This window comes from Miniopterus natalensis, chromosome 5, assembly GCF_054644295.1.
Source record: "Miniopterus natalensis isolate mMinNat1 chromosome 5, mMinNat1.hap1, whole genome shotgun sequence".
In the NCBI taxonomy this organism is placed as follows: Eukaryota; Metazoa; Chordata; class Mammalia; order Chiroptera; family Miniopteridae; genus Miniopterus; species Miniopterus natalensis.
The window spans coordinates 13,117,730-13,136,150 of NC_142085.1; the positions used below are offsets into that span (position 1 = coordinate 13,117,730).

The 18,421-nt window shown below is 50.6% G+C and overlaps 1 protein-coding gene across 2 annotated transcripts in view; it reads right to left on the minus strand.

Moving 5' to 3' along the window:
• The window catches only part of MOCS1 (molybdenum cofactor synthesis 1), a 39,914-nt gene extending 21,812 nt beyond the window's left edge, over positions 1-18,102 (minus strand). Inside the window, exons 1-3 of one of the 2 annotated variants that reach the window (XM_087817376.1) lie at positions 17,925-18,102; positions 11,366-11,492; positions 9,721-9,888 (exon numbers count right to left, since the gene is read on the minus strand). In XM_087817376.1, the coding sequence (XP_087673502.1) occupies positions 9,721-9,888; positions 11,366-11,492; positions 17,925-18,047 (418 nt within the window). In that variant the 5' untranslated portion in view covers positions 18,048-18,102. The remainder of the gene's footprint in view (positions 1-9,720; positions 9,889-11,365; positions 11,493-17,924) is intronic. The other variant, XM_087817377.1, reaches the window with a different exon arrangement.
• Between the last annotated feature and the right edge of the window lie 319 nt (positions 18,103-18,421).

Here is an 18,421-nt window from a genome sequence, read left to right on the forward strand (position 1 = left end):
GACATATTTTTAAAAAAACAAATAAAAAAGTAAATAAAATATACTGATTTATTGCGCAGGCGCACACACACACACACACACACACACACACACATCTACCAAAACTGGCTCCAAAAGCAGTAGAGTACTTGAATAGTGCAATAACTATTCAAGAAATTGCAGCACAGTCTAAAATCTCCCTGAGAAGAATATACTGGCAGAGACAATTTTACAGGTGAGATCAAACTTTCAAAAAGTGAGTACCACAATTTAACACAAATTCTTGCAGGTAAAAGAATAAGAGGGAATGCTACCTGCTGTAGTCTAAATGTGTGTGTCCCCAAATTCACATGTTGAATCCTAATGTCCAACATGATGGTGTTAGAAGGTGAGGCCTTTGGAAGATGACTAGGTCATGAGGGTAGAGGGATCAGTGCTCTTATAAAAGAGATCCCACAGAGCTCCCTAGCTCCTTCTGCCATGTGAGGATACAATCAGAAGTCTTCCACCCAGAGGGAGCCCTCACCTAATCATGCTGGCATCTTGATATTGGACTTCCAGCCTCCAGGATTTTGAAAAATAAATGTCTGTTGTTTATAAGCTGCCCAATCTGTGGTATTTTGTTATAGCAACCTAAACAGACTAATAAATTCACCCAACTTTCTTTGAAACTTAATATCAAAATTAAGTTTCAAATTAAGTTTGAATTCATGGATATGAATTCAATAATGTAAACAAAATTTTAACACATTGAACCTAATAGTAGATTAAAAACATAGTATACCAGGACTAGGTTGAGTGTGTTACAGGTTTAATATCAGAAAAGCTATACAGGAGAAACAAGGTGGCGGCGTAGGTAACAGCTGCGCCCGCCGCCTCCGGCAACCGACCGCATCAAAATCACAACTAAAATACAGAACCACCCTCACTCAGAGCCTCCTGAGATCCGGCTGAACAGAAGCCCCACAGCCAGGGAGCTGAGGAAGCACCGAGACTGGTAGGAGGGGCGGAGACGCGGGCGGGGCGGGGCTGAATCCAGAGACGCGGCCTCTGGCCCACACCCGGTGACGCGGGTGAAACCCGGGAGGGACTCTTGGCGGCGGAGGTTTCCCGGAGGAATGAGGGGTCCCAGCCCCACAGCAGGCCCCCAGCCCAGGGCTCTAGGCCGGGAAGAGACGTCCCCACAACTCCAGGCTGTGAAACCAGCGGGGACTGCGGCTGAGGGTGGCGGAGGCTGCGGAGCCCCAGCAGCTCCTCTTAAGGGCCTGGCACGGACTCACTCGGACCCGCTCCCTCCGAGCCCAGCGCCGGGCAGCGGCCTGAAAGGACCTGGGACACTCAGGGGGGAACTAACCTGCCTGAAGTCAGGGCGAGAGGCGGAGGGCGGCTTCCTCCCAGGCAGAGGGGCTGGCGGAGGCCATGGCTCCTTTGGCGAGTCCTCCCCGCACAGCCGGCAGGCAGGCGCCATATTTGAGTCGCCAGCACCTGACTCTCACCTTTGGCCCCGCCCCGTGATTCCCGGAGGCCCCGCCCCTCCCCACCTGCAGCTCATCCAGGCCACTTCCAGGGGCTTTTCTATGCAAGTGGCCTCTGGAGCCTCATGCTTAGGACTTTCCTAAAATCTCTCAAACAAGCAGCAGCGGGCCCCATACAGCTTGATAAGTGGCCCCAGGCCTAGCACTAGCGGCAGCCTGCACTGGCTCACAGCTTGGCCTCTCCTGGACAACGCCAAGCCCAGCACAAGTAGCAGCCAACTACGGTTTGCTGTGTAGCTCATGCTGGGTGGCCCTGGGCAAGGCACTGGCACAGGCTGACTTTGCACCTCCCAGGGGCCCCAGAGACAGTGCACCTGGTGGTCAGACTCAACCACGGTGGATTACAACCCTACCACATCCACGAGTGACACTCAAGGGGCGCAGTTGATGAACACCAAAGCCCCACTTAAGTAAATCCTGCTCCATAGGGGTGTCTCCAGCACAGCAGCTCTCTGTCTGTAGCTGCAGCTGGTCCTCACAGCTGATTGGCCTGGGGGTCAGTTCCTCCCAGGGACGCCATCAGCAACCAAGGCTCAACTACAACAGGACAGTGCACACAGCCCACACAGGGGAGTGCCTGGAAGGCCCAGCTCAGGTGGCTGTGGAGGCTGAGCCACTGGGCCCTACAGGACACCTACTACACAAAGCCACTCTACAAATTCCAGGAGACACAGCAGCTATATCTAATACACAGAAACAAACACCTGGAAGCAGCCAAAATGTGGAGGCAAAGAAACATGTCACAAAGGAAAGAACAGAAGAAATCTCTAGAAGAGGAACTAAATGAAATAGATCCAAGCAAGCTAACAGATACAGACTTCAGAATAATGGTTATAAGGATGTTTAAGCAGACTGTTAGGGAAATAACTGAGAAAATCGATAACATAATAAAGTACCAATTTGAAATGAAGGCTACAGGAACTGAAATGTAGGATAATTTACATGGAATCAACAGTAGAGTAGAGGACGCTGAGAATCAAATCAGCAATTTGGAACATGAGGAAACAAAAAACACTCAACAAGTACACAATGAACATTCTGCAATCCATTTGTAAAAGTATCAAAAATAATAAAAATGCTTAGGTTAACCAAAGTGAAAGACTTTAACAATGACACTATAAAACATTGCTGAAAAAAATTAAAGAAGACATAGATAAATGTAAACCCATCCCATGTTCATGGGTTGTAAGACTTACTATTAAGTGTCAACATTACCCAATGCAATCAACAGAATCAATGCAATCCCTATCAAATTCCCAATGAACTTTTTTTGTAGCACTAAAAAAACCCATTCTAAAATTCATATGGAATTTCAAGAGGCCCTGAAAAGCCAAAACAATCTTGAAAAAGAGCAAAACTGGAGGACTCACACTTCCTGATTTCAAAACCCATTACAAAGCTACAATAATCAAAACAATGTGGTACTGGCATAAAGACCAACATATAGACCAATGGAATAGAATAGAGATCCCAGAAATAAACCCTCTCATATAGAGTCAAATGAAATTTAAGGAGGCTGCCAAGACCAAGATCATTCAATGGGCAAAAGGGCAGTTTTTTTTCAACAAATGGGGCTGGGAAAACTGGATATCCACATGCACAAGAATGAAGTTGGGCCCTTACCTAACACCATATACAAAAATTAACTCAAAGTGGAGCAAGGACCTATATGTAAGTACTAACACAATAAAACTCTTGGAAGAAATTACAGGACAAAAGCTTCACACAACAGCCTGGCCAGCATGGCTCAGAGGTTGAGCATCCACAGTCAGGGCACATGCCCAGGTTGATGTTTCTATTTCTCTCTCCCTCTCCCTTCCTCTCTCTGAAATCAATAAAAATATAAAAAAATAAAAATAAAAAAGTGTTGGCAAGAATGTGGAGAAATTGGAACCCTTGTCACTGTTGGTAGGAATGCAAAATGTACAGCCATTGCGGAAACAGTACGGAGCTTTCTCAAACTATTAAAAAACAGGACTACCACATGACCCAGCAATTCCACTTCCACTGTCTCTTTGAAAGAAGGATCTCAAAGAGATATTTCTGTGGTAGGCAGTTAAACAGACATGAGCAGAGCAAGGACAGGTACAGAAGGTCACCCAGGGCAGAAAGCCCAGGGTGACATTTCCTCCCCTAGCATATGGCTGATGATATGGTTTAGACCCCCTGACCTTTTGGTTCTAGAGATAACATCTGAGCCTGTTGTATTTCAGCTCCAGGCCCAGAAAAGCAGCAAAACCAGACAAGCAACACCAGGGCTGACCTCAGGACCAGCTGCATTGAATGATGACTCCCTGCCCTGGTGCCTACCAATCAATCAGTGGAGACCCAGAACCTGAAAGGACACACCTGGAAATCTGCTGAATATTCTATTGAGATCTTCCCCCCTGGGACCTACCCTAAAATCTCCTTAAAACCCTTAGGACGCAGGGCCCAGCGTGCTCTCCTTCCCAGGAGTATGCTGATAGCTCTCCCTCCTCCCCCTCCCCATCCCCCTAGGTGTGTCACCTTTACCTTCCTCACTTCTAGGCTCCAAGGGCCCTTCTTTTGCTTCTGTAACTTGTTTCCTAAGCCCATTTCTTCTACCACTCACCTCCTCTACCTCTTTGATTTTTCTAAATAAATGTTCTCTTATAGTTTGAGTCTTGGCTCTGAACTCTTTCCAAGCCAGAACTCAAGTACTGAGGTTGCTGAATCCAGGTCTGGACTGACCCCACCAGTCTAACACCTGGTGTCATTCCCACTGCCAACATTTCTACACCTATGTTCATAGCAGCATTATTCATAATAGCGAAACATGGAAGCAACACAGGTTGACCAATGAATGAATTATCAAAATGTGATATATTCATACAATGGAATATTATTCAGCCTTAAAAAGAAAATTCTGCAATATGCTATAACATGGATGAACTTGGGGAACATTAGGCTAAGTGAAAAGAGCCAGTCACAAAAGATAAATACTGTATGATTCACTTATATGAGGTTCTGAGAGTAGCCAAAAAATCATAAAGACAGAAAGTATAATGGCAATTGCCAGGGCCGGGGGTGGGCGGGAGAATTGGGAGTGATTGTTTAATAGATACAGAGGTTCAGACTTACAAGATGAAAAGAGTTAGGACTGTGGATGGTGGTTATGGCTGTACAACAATGTACACATATTTAATATTACTGAACTCTATGCTCAAAAATGGTTAAGATGGTAAATTTTATGTTATGTGTATTTTAAAACCATTAAAAAAGAAAAGAAAAATAATCCCAACAGAATTTCCCATGGGATTTGGTAAACTGATTCTAAAACTCACAGGGACAAAGCTTAGTATAGTGAAAACACTGCTAAAAATGAAAGGGCTCGCCCTCCTAGGTAATGAATCGACCTATTAGGAAGCTACAGTGATTAAGTCTGAATAATACTGGCATAGGGATGGAAAAACTAACTGAAAGAACAGACTAGAACCCAAATCAGAGCAATGCCCACATGGCCGATTTATAGAGGAAGTGGCGACTTCTCAAGAAAATGGAACCAGAGAAAATGACTATCATATGGGAAAGAAATGAAATTAGATTCCCCAAAATCATCCACATAGGAACTAAGGACTTAAATGCAAAATGTTAAACGTTTTAGTGGAAAACTAGGTAGTTTTTCTGACCTTAGGTAAAAGAGTTTCATTAACAAGATACAAGAAACAGTAATAGTAAAAGACACAACTGATAAATTTAAGAACTGCTATTGCTTAAAATAACTGTTACACAAAATGTGCCACGCGTTTTCGAAATGGGAGAAGGCGTTTGCAACATAAAAAACTTTCACCAAGCCAATATGAAAGGACAAATAACCAAACAGAAAGATGGGCAAATGCCATGATCTAGTGTTACACAAGAGAAATATATGTAGCTAATAAACATGTGGAGAGATGCTTGACCTCACTCTTAAACAGGGACATACAAGTTAAGGCCACATAAAATAACATTTTACACCTGTTCAACTGGCAGAAATCCAGAATGATAATAATGCTGAGTGCCGGGAAAGATGGAAGATGCGGTGTGAAAGGGTTTCTTATGTACTGCTGGTAACAGTGTAAATTAACACGTCCACTTTATAAGGTAATGGCAAATTGTTTTCCACAGTTAAACATTCACATACTCCCTAACCCAGCTATTCCACTCTGAGAGAAACTATACAACCAGATACATGCATGAGGATAAAAATGCCTAAAGCAGCAATGTTTATAAGCATCATAAAACTGGAAACCACCCAAATGCTCACGACAGCATGAAATGTAAAGGAACATCGCAGAGAAGAGGAATGAACTGCAAACTCGGGGTGACATGTGAATTTCAGTTGCGTCAGAAAAGCAAGCTCTGGCTCTGCTGGGCGTGGCTCAGCGGTTGAGCGTTGACCTAGGATCCAGGCGATCGGGGTTCGATTCCCGGTCAGGGCACATGCCCGGGTTGCGGGCTCGATCAATGACTCTCTCATCATTGATGTTTCTCTCTCTCTCTCTCTCCCTCTCCTTTCCTCTCTCTGAAATCAATAAAGATATATATTAAAAAAAAAAAAAAAAGGCAAGCTCTGAATGACTACCTACAGAGTTCAAAGCACTATGTCTCATTTTTAAAATATATATTTTTCAAAGTATATCTTTATTGATCACCTGGATCCTAGGTCGACGCTCAACCGCTGAGCCACGCCCGGCCGGGCTATGTCTCATTTTTAAAAAGCAACGATGAACACGAAGCTGCGGAGTGTCTCCCTGGGAGCGGGGAGGAATAGGGACGTCCACGTGGGTGGGTCAGTGATTGCCAGTGTTCTCATTCTGTCCCCAAAACTAAACTGGCGATGTAGTGGGTTTCCTTCGGAACTCATAACATTATTAAAACGCATGAATAAATTAGCATGAATAAAGTAAAACAGGCCACGCATGGACCAATGATGAGACTATCTCATGAACTAAAGAGCAAGATTTAATCCAATTCTATGCAACCAGAGTCCATCAAACATGAAACAAAACAAACAACATCACCCTTTTTCAGAAAGCCTCAGTGTTTCCCTGTTGCGTTGTGAGCTCTAGATGCTCCGATATCTTCATTTCCTCAACATAATGCAAGAGAAGGAAGGAGAGATGGAGGGAGGGAAAGAGGGAAGTAGGGCAGAAGAAAAATAAGAAAGGAAAAGGCTGCGGGACCCAGGGACTCAAGCTAAGCAAAGCTCATCTGACAGCAACAAGTCATTCCTGACGTTAGGATTCCAAACATGCCCTCTGCGAACTCCTCCAAAACGATCACAGTTCTTTTGTATTTATTTCCCATTTTCTTATTTCTTTTGGAAAATCCCAAGCCTTCACCATCCAACAAAGCAGTCATTAGCCACGTGTAGTTAATTAAAATGTAATAAAGTTACAAAGTCAGTTCCTCAGTCACACTAGTCACATGTCAGGAGCTCAGGGTTATCGTGGCTGCTGGCTACTGTATCAGAAGTCACAGATCTAGTACAGTTCCACCATCTGGGAAAGCTCTATTGGACAGGGCTCTTTAAACCCATCTCAGCGGAAAAGGGGCAGAGGAACTTGCTCTCACATGAGCCGGGCCGGAGGAGTGCCGGGGAGTCTGGGGCTTGGCAGGGAGGATCACAGACGGCAGCAGACAGAGCCAGAGCTAAGCCATTTTCGTGGGGAGCCTGCAGCCCTAGGCCCACGGTTGACAGCATTTCAGGCAGGGACCCTAAGTGATCAGGACAGCAGCCTCAGAGAAACCTGAAGGCTTTCACTCTGGCCCCAGGGTGGGGTCTCTGGAAACTCAAGCCTGGGAGGGTGGGAACAAGCAATGGTGAACATCCCAGCTGACTGCTCTTCCCTCCCCTCACCTGCCTGCCCTTCGGGGTGATTTTGCTCTGAAGAAGTAAAATCTGGGGAAGGTCAAGTGAGTTGGCTGAGGGATGCCAAATTGTTAGCAAGCACAGCACCATAGGAGTTCAAGACTTTATAGCTGCCGTTCACTTTGGAGCACTGGGGGAGGGAGGGGTGCAGTCTTTCCCCATCAACCCACACCCTAGAATGCAGGAAATAAATGCTCCCCCTGTGGCCAGGGCATCTCTGTGCTGATCAACCCCTGTCCCCATGCAATCAGCCAGGACAGGTGATGATGGCCATCCCAGCAGAAAAGCCCTTGAGGGAGAATACATACATGAGGAAACTGAGGCCCAGGGTAGCAAAGGAACCGAGTTTCCTGGCTCCCACTCTTCCCACCATGCGAGTCTGCGGCTCCCCTGGAGCTCTGCATCCCCTAGTCTGCTCAATCACCCCTCTCTGTCCAGAAGGGATGCCTACCCCCTCCTTTCCCACAGGCCCTGGCATAGGGATTTAAGGTGGAACCTGTGCCAGAGGGCAGATGAAGTGGCCTGTACAAGAGGCTGGGCTGGAGGCCAGGAAGGTTCAGCAGGTTCAGCCTCTTCCTGGAACCCAGCCTCTCTCTGAAGCTCTGAGAAGCCACCTGAAACAGGGGGTCAGCTCCCCTGGGACAGCTTGTCTAGCCCAGAAATAATGGGAGGATCCCAGGCCAAGTGACTAGTGAGGGGCGGAGGGAGCTGGCCATGGGAAGGAGAAAGGAGAGGGTTGTAGAAGGTTCCTGAGCCCTTCCCCAGGGCTCCTACAGCACCTGGGCCACTTGTCAAGTGGCAGGCTCCAGCAGCAGCTTCTGCCCATGGGCCCCTGGGTCCTAGACAGCAGTGTCAGAGGCTCACTGTGCCCTGCACAGGCCCAGACACAAGAGGACACACTCCAAGAACGTTTACTGAACCAGCAAACGAGGCAGAGAGCTGAGGGCTGGGAGATCCTACCCAGAGCAGCTGGGGTAGGGCTGGTGGTGAGGGGGCAGAGGCTCAGCAACCTCTGATTTCATCATCTACAATCACATGAGCAAAGGTCTCTCTCTGCCTGACCCTGGGGCTTGGAAGCGGTGCAAGGCCACCCCTTCCAGAGCACTTGAACATGCTGAGCATTTTCTCCCCAGGCCAACCGTGTAAGGTACGTACAATCTTCATCCTGAGGCTTATCATGGATTTTAAAAGTTGCCCAAAGGCATGCTGTTGGTAAGAGGCACAGCTGGGGCTCACACATGGGCATGTTATGCTTCAGAGGCCATACTTTGAACTTCTCCATTCATCTGACAAATCTGTGAGCACCACCTGTGTGTCGGGCAGGCTCCCAGGTGCTGGGAGCACAGCTGAGACAAACCCTGCACAGCCCCCTGACAGCTCTCAATGCCAGTTAGTGGAGGAGACAGATGATACAAAGAAAAAACACAACCAACCAAATAATATAACATCAAAAGGAGACAAATGCTGTGAAGAAAAATACGGTAGGATAAGGGGGTAGGGGAGGGGTGACTACACTTTTTCTGCAAAAAGCCAGACAGTAAATATTTATGGCTTTGCCAGCCACACGGTCCCTGCTGCAACCACTCAACTCCGCAAAGGCAGCCACGGGAAATATGTAAATGAGAGACGTGGCTATGTTCCAATAAAACCTCACAGTGAATTAATGGACAGTGAATTTAGGATTTGATATAATTCTCACGTGTCACAAAATGTTTTTTTAATTTTTTTTCCCAATCAACAGAAACATAAAAACCTTCCTTCCTTGTAGGCCACACAAAAACGGGTGGTGGCCCAGATTAAGCCTGTGGGCTTTCGTTAGACAACTCCTGGGACAGAGAGTGGCTGTGGTGTCTGTGTGAAAATGTACTTTATTTTTAAATTATGTTTCAGGTCATAATTTGACATCTGTATAAGGGATGTACTTTAGAGTCGAGGAGGCCTCCCCAAGGTGATGACAGCTGAGCAGAGACCGGAATGAGGCACGCAGTAAACCCTGTGCTCCCAGGGAGGGAGCAGCAGGTCCAAGGCCTGGCACTGTGCCTGGGTGGGGGGCAGGGAGGCAGAGCATGTGGGCCCAGGCCCGGTGACACCTTAAGTCTCAATGTGACAGCAAGCCTCAGAGCTCTGGCATTTACTAGCATTGTGACCTTGGGCAAGTTATTGAACTTCTCTGTGCCTCATTTCTTAACAAAATGGAATAATAACAGTACCTGTCTCAGAGGGTGGTGGGACCCAGTGAGCACAAAGCTCTAAATGAATGTTAGCTCCCGGTACTAATACTAACGTCCGAATCCAGCTGGGTGAAGCAGCAATAGCTTTTGCCAAACTCACCCACGATGTCCACCACGTCGGGCCGGATGAGTGGCTCTCCGCCCGTAAGTCGGATCTTGTCCACGCCTTCTTTCACGAAGAGCCGCGCAAGTGTCAGGATCTCCTCTGTGGTCAGCAGGTCGGCCCTGGGGGTCAGTGGGACGCCCTCCTCGGGCATGCAGTACTGGCCTGCAAAGAAGGGAGGTGGAGGATGATGGCAGCACTCAGGCCCGTGACATGTCCAAGTCCCAAAGCCCCTACCAGGCCAGGGCTTTCTCCTGAACCCCAGACAGTGAGGAGAGACCTCGTCAAATCTGAGGTGGTACAGACCCAATGCCAGATTCTCTCTGGGCTTCACCCTTCTCATCTATAAAATGGTAATACTCTCTCCCCACAGTGGGGGAGCTGAGGGTATGGCTTAAAGATAAGCCAGGCAGAGAGCAGAGCCTGGCTTGAGGTGGGGGATGCCAAGATGCTGAGTCCTCAGTGCTGGGCATGGCCTGCCTGGAGGGCCAGGGCCCTGGGCCCATTCCTTCTGGCATTGTTCACCCTCTCATTTCATCTGGTTTTGGCAAAGAGCTACCCTTCTGTGTGTGTGTCACGGGGTGAAAAAGGCTGGGCAGTACTCTCTGGCCTGGTAACAGCTACTGTTCTCTATAGCTACGAGTGTTCTTATGAACAGCCTATCTCTTTCAGGTTATTGTCTGCACTGTTTGATAGGTTGGAAAACTCAGGTACTACATTTTCAGGGTCAGGTAGCAGGATGGGGTAAATGAAGTGAGCCCTGGTGGGTGAGGGGCACCACCCCCAGCATCAGTTCCAGTGGTACGATCTTATCAAGGACTGGGACAAGATCCATTAGGAGGTCATTTAGCCAAATTAGTGAAGAGTCCAGAATTGGTCTTTTAAGACTGAATAGAATAGATAAGAATATCAGAGCATCAGTGCTGCATGGAGTAAGTATTGTTTGGTTAAACATTTACTATATACACACGCATATGTACTGGGCCATGAAGTAAACACATTTGTTATTGTGAGCTACAGAGGAAGGAAGGAAGGAAGGAAGGAAGGAAGGAAGGAAGGAAGGAAGGGAGGGAGGGAGGGAGGGAGGGAGGGAGGGAGGGGAGGGGAGGGGAAGGGAGGGGAGGGGAGGGGCCAACAAACTTTAGAAGTCCTGCAGCAGCAGATAGAGCCCCAGAGCAGTCCACCGGGATTACGAAACAAGGACTCTATCATCTTGGCCCCAGTGGACTCCTGTCATGAGACTGGGTGTCTCCCCAGCTGGCAGCGCTGGCCATGGTCCTGCTGTGGGCCTTGCATTGTACAGTGTCTAATGTGGCCACCCAGGCATGTCCTGAACTTTGGACACTGCAGGGCAATAGGAGGGAGGAAGAAAGAACCCTGAAGAGTGAGAGACCCAGATCCAATCCCAATCCTAAACACAAAAGCAATTCCGTTCTCAAATCTAATCCCAAGTAGAACTCTGCTTCCAGGATCATAAACTCGGCATTGACCCTTACCTTGCCCTGAAACCCACCTGGCCAACATGGAAGACTAGAGGGTGGGGAAGTGAGAAAGAGAAATCGGGAGTACTGAAAGGATTCCTGGGCATGGGGAGAGATCCGCAGAGGAACAGGAGCCCGGAGAGGGCCTGAAGGACACTCACATCTGAGGTTGCACTTCTCGGTGAGGGAGATCCGCAGGTAGCTGTGGTGGCGGCCAAAGCTGTCGGTGAGGAAGGCAGAGAAGGGGGCCGCATGCTCCCTCAGGAGCTGCCTCCGACTGGACAGCTCCTGCAGAGACCGGGGGGGGGGGGGGAGACTTGGATGAATGGAGCAAGGAGAGCCCACCTGGGACATAACCCCTCTCCCAGTGACCGCCCCCCATGTCTGAAATCTGTACAGCAGCACCCGTAACCTTTCCATCCATGTGGGTTCCACAGTCCTGGGGGAGCTGGGATCCCCCCTCACCCGCAGGATGGCCTGAGGATAGGACCTGCCCCCAGTCCCCGACACTCAGCCCCTGGGGGTGAGGGACCTCTGCAGGTCATCGCTCCCCCTCCCTCAAAGGAAGTCTGTCCAGGAACAAACGACTCCAGTATCTCTTGGACAGGTCATTGGGAGAGAATGTGCCACTTGGCAACCATGCCAACTGGCGAGCAGGTCCAGAAAGGAGGAAGGAGGGAGCGGGTAACTGAGGGGCAGGGGTGCCATTGCTGCACCCCTGGGACTTGGTGAGCCACCTCTCCAACCAGGTCTCCATCCCTCCCCTTTGCAATGGGAGACAGAACAAGCTCCAAGCAAAATCACTAACTTTGGGTGTCACACAAGCTGCCCCCCCCACTATCTCCCTGTTGGCTGGGCTTCTGGGGCATCCTCACTGCCCTGGAGGACTCCACAGGCCAAGCAGCTGGGAAGGGTATAGGCACGGGGAGGGGTCCCTCACCCAGGAGGCCTGGGGGGCAAGGACAGCACACCCTGGGAGACCTGCAGGAGTGAGGCCCCCAACCCCTAGCCCCCAGGAAGGCAGAATGGAGGGGCCGAACGACCATGCAGAGGTCACTCCAGTCTTTATCCCTCACCGGACCCATTACCAGAAGGCTGGTCTGAGGCCTAAGGGGGAGGAGGTTGCTGGAGGTTTCCTGCAAGGCCCAAACCCCTGCTGGGGAGAGAAAGGAGGCAGCCAACCTCACCTTTTCCTAAGTGTGATCTAGTACGATCTCTCACCCTGAGAGCAAAACCCTGGGTCAAGTCAAGAGGCTGATGAAATAACTGCTCCAAGAAGGAACATTTGCAAACCATCTTCAAGTTCCAAAGAATGTTCTCTGATCAATTCCAACACCTACCCCATAAAGGATTATTATAACTAAGGCTTGGATGGGGTCCAAGAACACCCTCAGCAGAACTGGGATTCAAATCCAGGTCTCTGACTCCAAGTTCTAAATTCTTTCCTCTAATTGCTTAGGGTGAGTCCGAGAAGATGCACAGGGCAGTACACCTGGCGAGGAGAAGCCATTTCTTTAGAACCTTTAGAACAAAGAAAGCATGACCTTGGCAGTCATCCATGAGGCCTATGGGCAGGGCTCCAGATTGGGAGCCAAGAACCCTGGTTTCTGGGCCAGGTGTGACCTGACATATGGGGAGAGCTCCCTAATTGCTCAAGACCTGTTTTCCCAGCTGTAAAATAAAAAGAGAATAGTGGGCTGAGTAAGGGGAGGGGAGGGGCCAGGAACACACAGGATTATGATGATCTTGTAACCTAAGAGGGCAGAAGGCCTCTTGCCCTCCTGAGATCCAGGGTAACAGTTCAACTGCACCCAGGAGGGAGAGGCATTTACTTTGGTGACCTCCTCAGCCTTGGCTGTATGATACAACCATTTAGGGGAGCTTAAGAAAAAAATTTCTCTGCAGATCAACTGAATTTCATCTCTGAGCACTTGTGTTTTTCATCTCTCCAGGTGACTGCCTGATGTAGGAGATGGAAGGGATAGGAGTGAGGGGGTGTGTGGGGGGTGCTTCCATCCTTCCCAAGTCCTCTGAGAAACCCCTACTCTCTCATGACAAGTAAGCAGCAGTCACTTCTCTGAACTGCAATCTGCTATCATCATAACAATACCTTCCTCCCTCCCCACTCCACTGCCTTTCCAATGGTAGGTAGCCTTGGAGGTGGGGCAGGGGACACCCTAGAGCCAAGAGTCCCATTGGCTACCAGAGTCCAGGAGGTCAGACACCTCGGCATCTGGATTTAGGGCAGAGTTGCACCTGCTTCTCCCTCAACAGCTAGTTGCAATTCATTAATTTGTCAGTCACCCCAGAGTCTACCTCCTAACTGGCCAAGATGCCAGGCCTGACTCTCATCTTAACCTACAGGGGAGGTGGCTGGGTGAAGGAAAAGCAAAAATAAATTCAGGAATTGGGAGCAAGTGACGGCCAAGGAGTATGACTCAGCGGATATCAGGGAGCAAGCAGTGTAATGGGGCAATCAACAGTGGGATTAGGCGCTCCAATCTGGCAGAGGGAGGGGCAGCCCGATGCCCACTCTCGAGACCTGGAGTGACCTTACCTAGATTCATTCAGACTCCGCATTGCCAGTACCTGCCCCAGCCTCCTACACACATACACAGACGCACACTCTTTCTCTCTCCCTCCCTTCCTCTCTCCCCCACTCTCTTGGATATTAATTAACAAGCCTCATCCCTGCCTCTTTTCTCCTCCAACACTGCATGTCCTACTTCTGCTCTAGTTTTTTTTCCTTTCCCTTAAATCCCCTTGAGGAAAAAGATATCAAAGGAGCCCAGGACTCAGAGGGGATGGCCACCGGGCAGGGTAGCCAGCACTGCCTCGCCTAGGAAGGGCTGGACACATCAGAAGAAGGCCCTCAGCTGCTTATATGCCCAGGGCCCCAGCCTGGGCTGAGCTGCTTCCCCTGTGCGGACTCGGTATCCTGCTGTCTACACAATATGTCAGTAGCAAGTGGCAAACTGTGCCAATGAACAAATAGGCAGGTCCCTAATCCAAAGAGAAAGGTGGTGTGTGCAAAACCTGTTACATTGGGGTCATCACTCACTTCCGGGCTGGACTCTACTGTCAAAACGGGTTGGCCTGGTACCATGGTTACAACTCCGCTTGCACAGCAGGGTCGCCTGGAGAGCGCTAAGTGCTGAGGCCAGAGCCCTAGCTGCTCTGGGATGGGGCCCCAGCTTTGGGTTTTCACCTGTCTGAAGTGCTTCAGCTTCCTACTCTGCAGAAGGGCTGAGAACCCCTGGCCCAGCCACATCAGGATAAGGTGTTGTTTTACTCCGGGGTAGTAGCTGAGGTTCTGGGTGCAGGCTTTGGGAGTAGGCAAACCTGAATTCCAAGCTTGGCTCTGTTACTAACTAGCTGAAGCACTAAATTCTTTAAGCTACAGTCTCCTCATCCATAAAGTGTGAATAATATTTCTACCTAACTTGATGAGAGGTGTTCTGGGCACAGAGTAGGCATCAAATATGTGATTCCTGCCATTCTCTTAAAATAACTCCTACTTACACGTAGTCATCAAACAGGCTTGTTCATGAGGAGCCCTAGCTGTGTGCTGTGACTATCTTCCCACTCTTCTCAGCCCACGCACAGCCAGTCCTGAAGGCCCTGGCCTTCCCACCCACAGCTGGGATTTCCGACCTGCCGCCACACCTTCCAGAGCAGGAAGTGGGGTCTGAGCCCCTCCAGGACCACCGATACTAGTGCCAGTAACGAGGTACTCAGTAGCCACCACACACTACAGGTTACCTCTTGTCTCCCTGTCCAGTGCAGACTGGGACGGAGTGGGGTGGGGAAGGGTGGTACACAGGAGTTAAGTGCCTTCCCTGGCTATTAGTCACTAACCTCAGGCATTTGATTTTGACAGTAAAGGTAAGCCCCTGAAAAGCTCTGAAGTGTACACACAGCAGCAGGGTTATTCACGACAAAAAGCACCTCATCCCCACCCTAAGTCTGAGGTTGTCACATCTATGGCTCCCTGGCAAGGAGTGTCACACTTTACCAAAGTAAAGCTTTTAAAGAGCTGGCAGGCTGGCAATCAAGATACCCTGTTTTCCCTCCGTCTTCTTTCCCTCCATGTGTCCCTGCCCCAGACCAGGCCCTGCTCTCCTCTCCTACCTTCTCCTATACCCGGTTCCTTCCTCCATAAGTCCTCTCTAAAATCTTGTCTTTCTAGTCATTTGCACAGCTGAGTGCCTTGGCCTTGCAGAGTCCCTCTCTCCCCTGCCCTGGCAGCAGGCCTAGGACCTGAGGCCAGCCCTCTGTTGCCCAAAACCTGCATGGAGCCTGAGAGGGAGAAAGAGGGGTGCAGTGCTTCTGGAGTGGGGTAAGCCCTGCAGAGAAGACTGTTGGGCCTCCCCAATCACAATGGCAGGGAGCTATCTCTCCCCTTCCCACCTCCTCACTTAGCCATACACCACCACTTCCCCTTTCTACTTGTAGAAGCTGTTCAACCTGTCCTTGGACCAAACCCATGGCCTCCTTTCTGCTATCCCCACAGCCAGCTCCCAAGCCACACCTCACATCTCTCTCACACCCACACCCCAACACGTAGAATGTTATCTGCCCAGTGATTTTCCCCTCTCTCCAAGCAATGCCCCCATCCCAAACCAGTGGGCCAAGGCCCTAGGCAGAGTATGGGAAAAGGTACCCTGCAGGAAGGGAAGGGGCACAGGGGTCCCAGGTGCTCCCACCCCTGCTCTTGCCAACTAGCAAGCTCTGGGGATAGGCTGAACACATATGCATCTCCAGACTTGTCTCACCTCTGAGAGCCTCTTCAAGACATTCTGTGCCCTCCCCCCACTGTGTAAAGATGGGCTGGTTCAACCCTCTGGTTTTAAAGACCTGAAGAGGGAAGGAGTGGCAGCCCAGGAGCCAGGTAAAACTGGAGGCCGAGCAAGTGTGAAAAGTTGGGGCTCCCTTTCCTGTGCTCTGTCTGCTATTCATGCCCCCTCACTAGTTGGGTTTCAAACAGCCAAAAATATCTGCTGACTCCACTGCCTGCAGATCACCATGTTAAGCACTGTGGGGAAATTCTAAGAAAGGTGGGAGAGCATCCAGCACTCAAGGAACAAGCTGTCTGCTGAGGACAACTCTAGAGAGGAATGACCACGATGGGAGGTCTGTGATCAAACAGTTGACAGAACGACTATCTTGAGTGTCCAGATGGGAGGGGACTAATGGGACACAGCATGGGGCAATGGCATCAAAGATAATAATTACAACAAATATACATTTACCATAGCACTTACAGGAGCCAGGCTCTGTTCTAAGTCTGCATGTGCATATACATTAACTCCTCTCATCCCTATAACCACCTGATGGGGTAGACATCACTGTTCCCACTTCACAGATGGGACGACTGAGGCACTGAGAGTTGAAGTCCACACAGCTAGGAAGAGGCAGGGCTGGGATTCAGATCCAGGCATTCTGTTCCAGAGTCCATGCCCTTACCTGCCAATTATAGCTCCCCTCCCAGTGTAAAGGAAAGGGTAGGGGGCAGCCTCTTCCCTGCTCTCCCCACGGGCACCAGAGTTTGAGTTCCTGCCCCTTTGCAGCCCCGTGACTCCGGGGAAGTTCACATCAATAAGCCTGCACACCTGAAGTGCTTCTCAGGTTTACAGCCTCTCCTTTATGATTTACCGTGAGGACCACGGCACTCAGCACAGGTCCTCCCACGAAAGGCACAAAATGAATTAGGGGCAGGGGGGAGAAGAAACTCCCCTTTTCCTGAACTGTTTAAAGATCTCCAAGCAATCTTTACTTTCCTATCTTTCCCTCGGTGGGGTGCAGAGGTCAAGGATACTGAAAAACGTCTCCACTTCCCAGCAGCTGGGCCTGCTGATCTGAGGCTCCCCTCACTAAGCAGTGGGGGGGGGGGGCAGGGCAGGATGTGATGAACCCCAGGATATGAAGCCTTGTGCTGCGAGATGGGAAGAGAATGACCAGATGGGTCTAGAAATAAGGTTTCACCAAATAAAAAGAGATGCTTCTCCCCAAATTATTCTGACCACATGCACAAAAGAAAAACAAACTTGAAACTTATTAGGACATGAATCACTCTGAGGGGTGCTGTCAAGGGTTGGGGGGGGGGGAATCCCAATCCTGCAGAGCTGGTCCCTACCCCGAAGAGCCGGGTCCTGCTCCTGCTGCTCTACAAGGAGGCTGAACCCGCCCAAGAGACATGAAGATGAAACAGAAAGTCAGAGCCCTGTGACTACTGAAGTGACACCTGAGTACCGGTGGCACCAAGGTGACATTTTTAGTGTCATGCTTTACAGCGGGGTGTCACAAGAACCCCTGGTTATACACAAAGTCCCCTGGGGGGACAGGGAGGAAAATGCTGAAGGGAGAGGCTGAGTGTGGGGCGGGGCTGAGCGGGGCGCTAACACCTCATGGGACCCAGAGCCCCCCCACCCCACCCCCACCCCCGGCCGGCCCCCGTCTCCAGCGGCGCTAGGACCCGGCGCAGGTGCCGGGCTGGGCGGGCGGGGGGCTTTTCACCCAGACCCCCGGGCGCCCCTCCCCCACCCGGCTGGAGTATCCGGACACTGGGCAGCCGGTCTACCTAGAGGACATCATTCCACCCCTCTCCCCGCCCCCGGGAGCGGCGGCCTCAGCCCTGGGGTGCTCTCCGGACATAAGGGGCAGGCTGCCAGCCACCCCCGCCCCCTCTCCCGGGGAAGGTGTGGGTTCTGGCGAGCTCACCTCCGCGGCGGACTGGGAGGGCTGTCCAGGTCGGGGCTGCGTCACCGGAGCCCCTGAGCTGCAGCTCCGGACACTGGCCCTCAGGACCCGCCGCAGCATCCCGGGCACGGGCCGCGCCGCCATGAAGCCTGCCGGCCAGGGCGAGCCTCCCCCGAGTAGCGGGCTTCAGGAGCACTCCAGCCCGGGACGCGCAGCCCTGGGTCATCCCGGCAGGGGCGGGCGGGGCGGAGCCAGCGCAGCCAATCGGCGAGGGTTCCGAGTTGCGCAGCCAATCGACGGTGACCCAGAGCCGCGCAGCCTTCTGGGAGTTGTAGTCCATCCCCCTCCGCTCTCGTCCTAGGCCCCGTAAGGCGCTCTAGGGCTTGGAAAGTGCAAGTTCAAACTCAGAGGAGGTCCCAGTTCTTTTCCTACAGGCTTCTCTGCCTGCTCTGGTCCCGTGCTTAGATCCTGGTGTGACTGACACAAAGTGCTGTAGGCAGAGCAGGACTAGAGTCAGG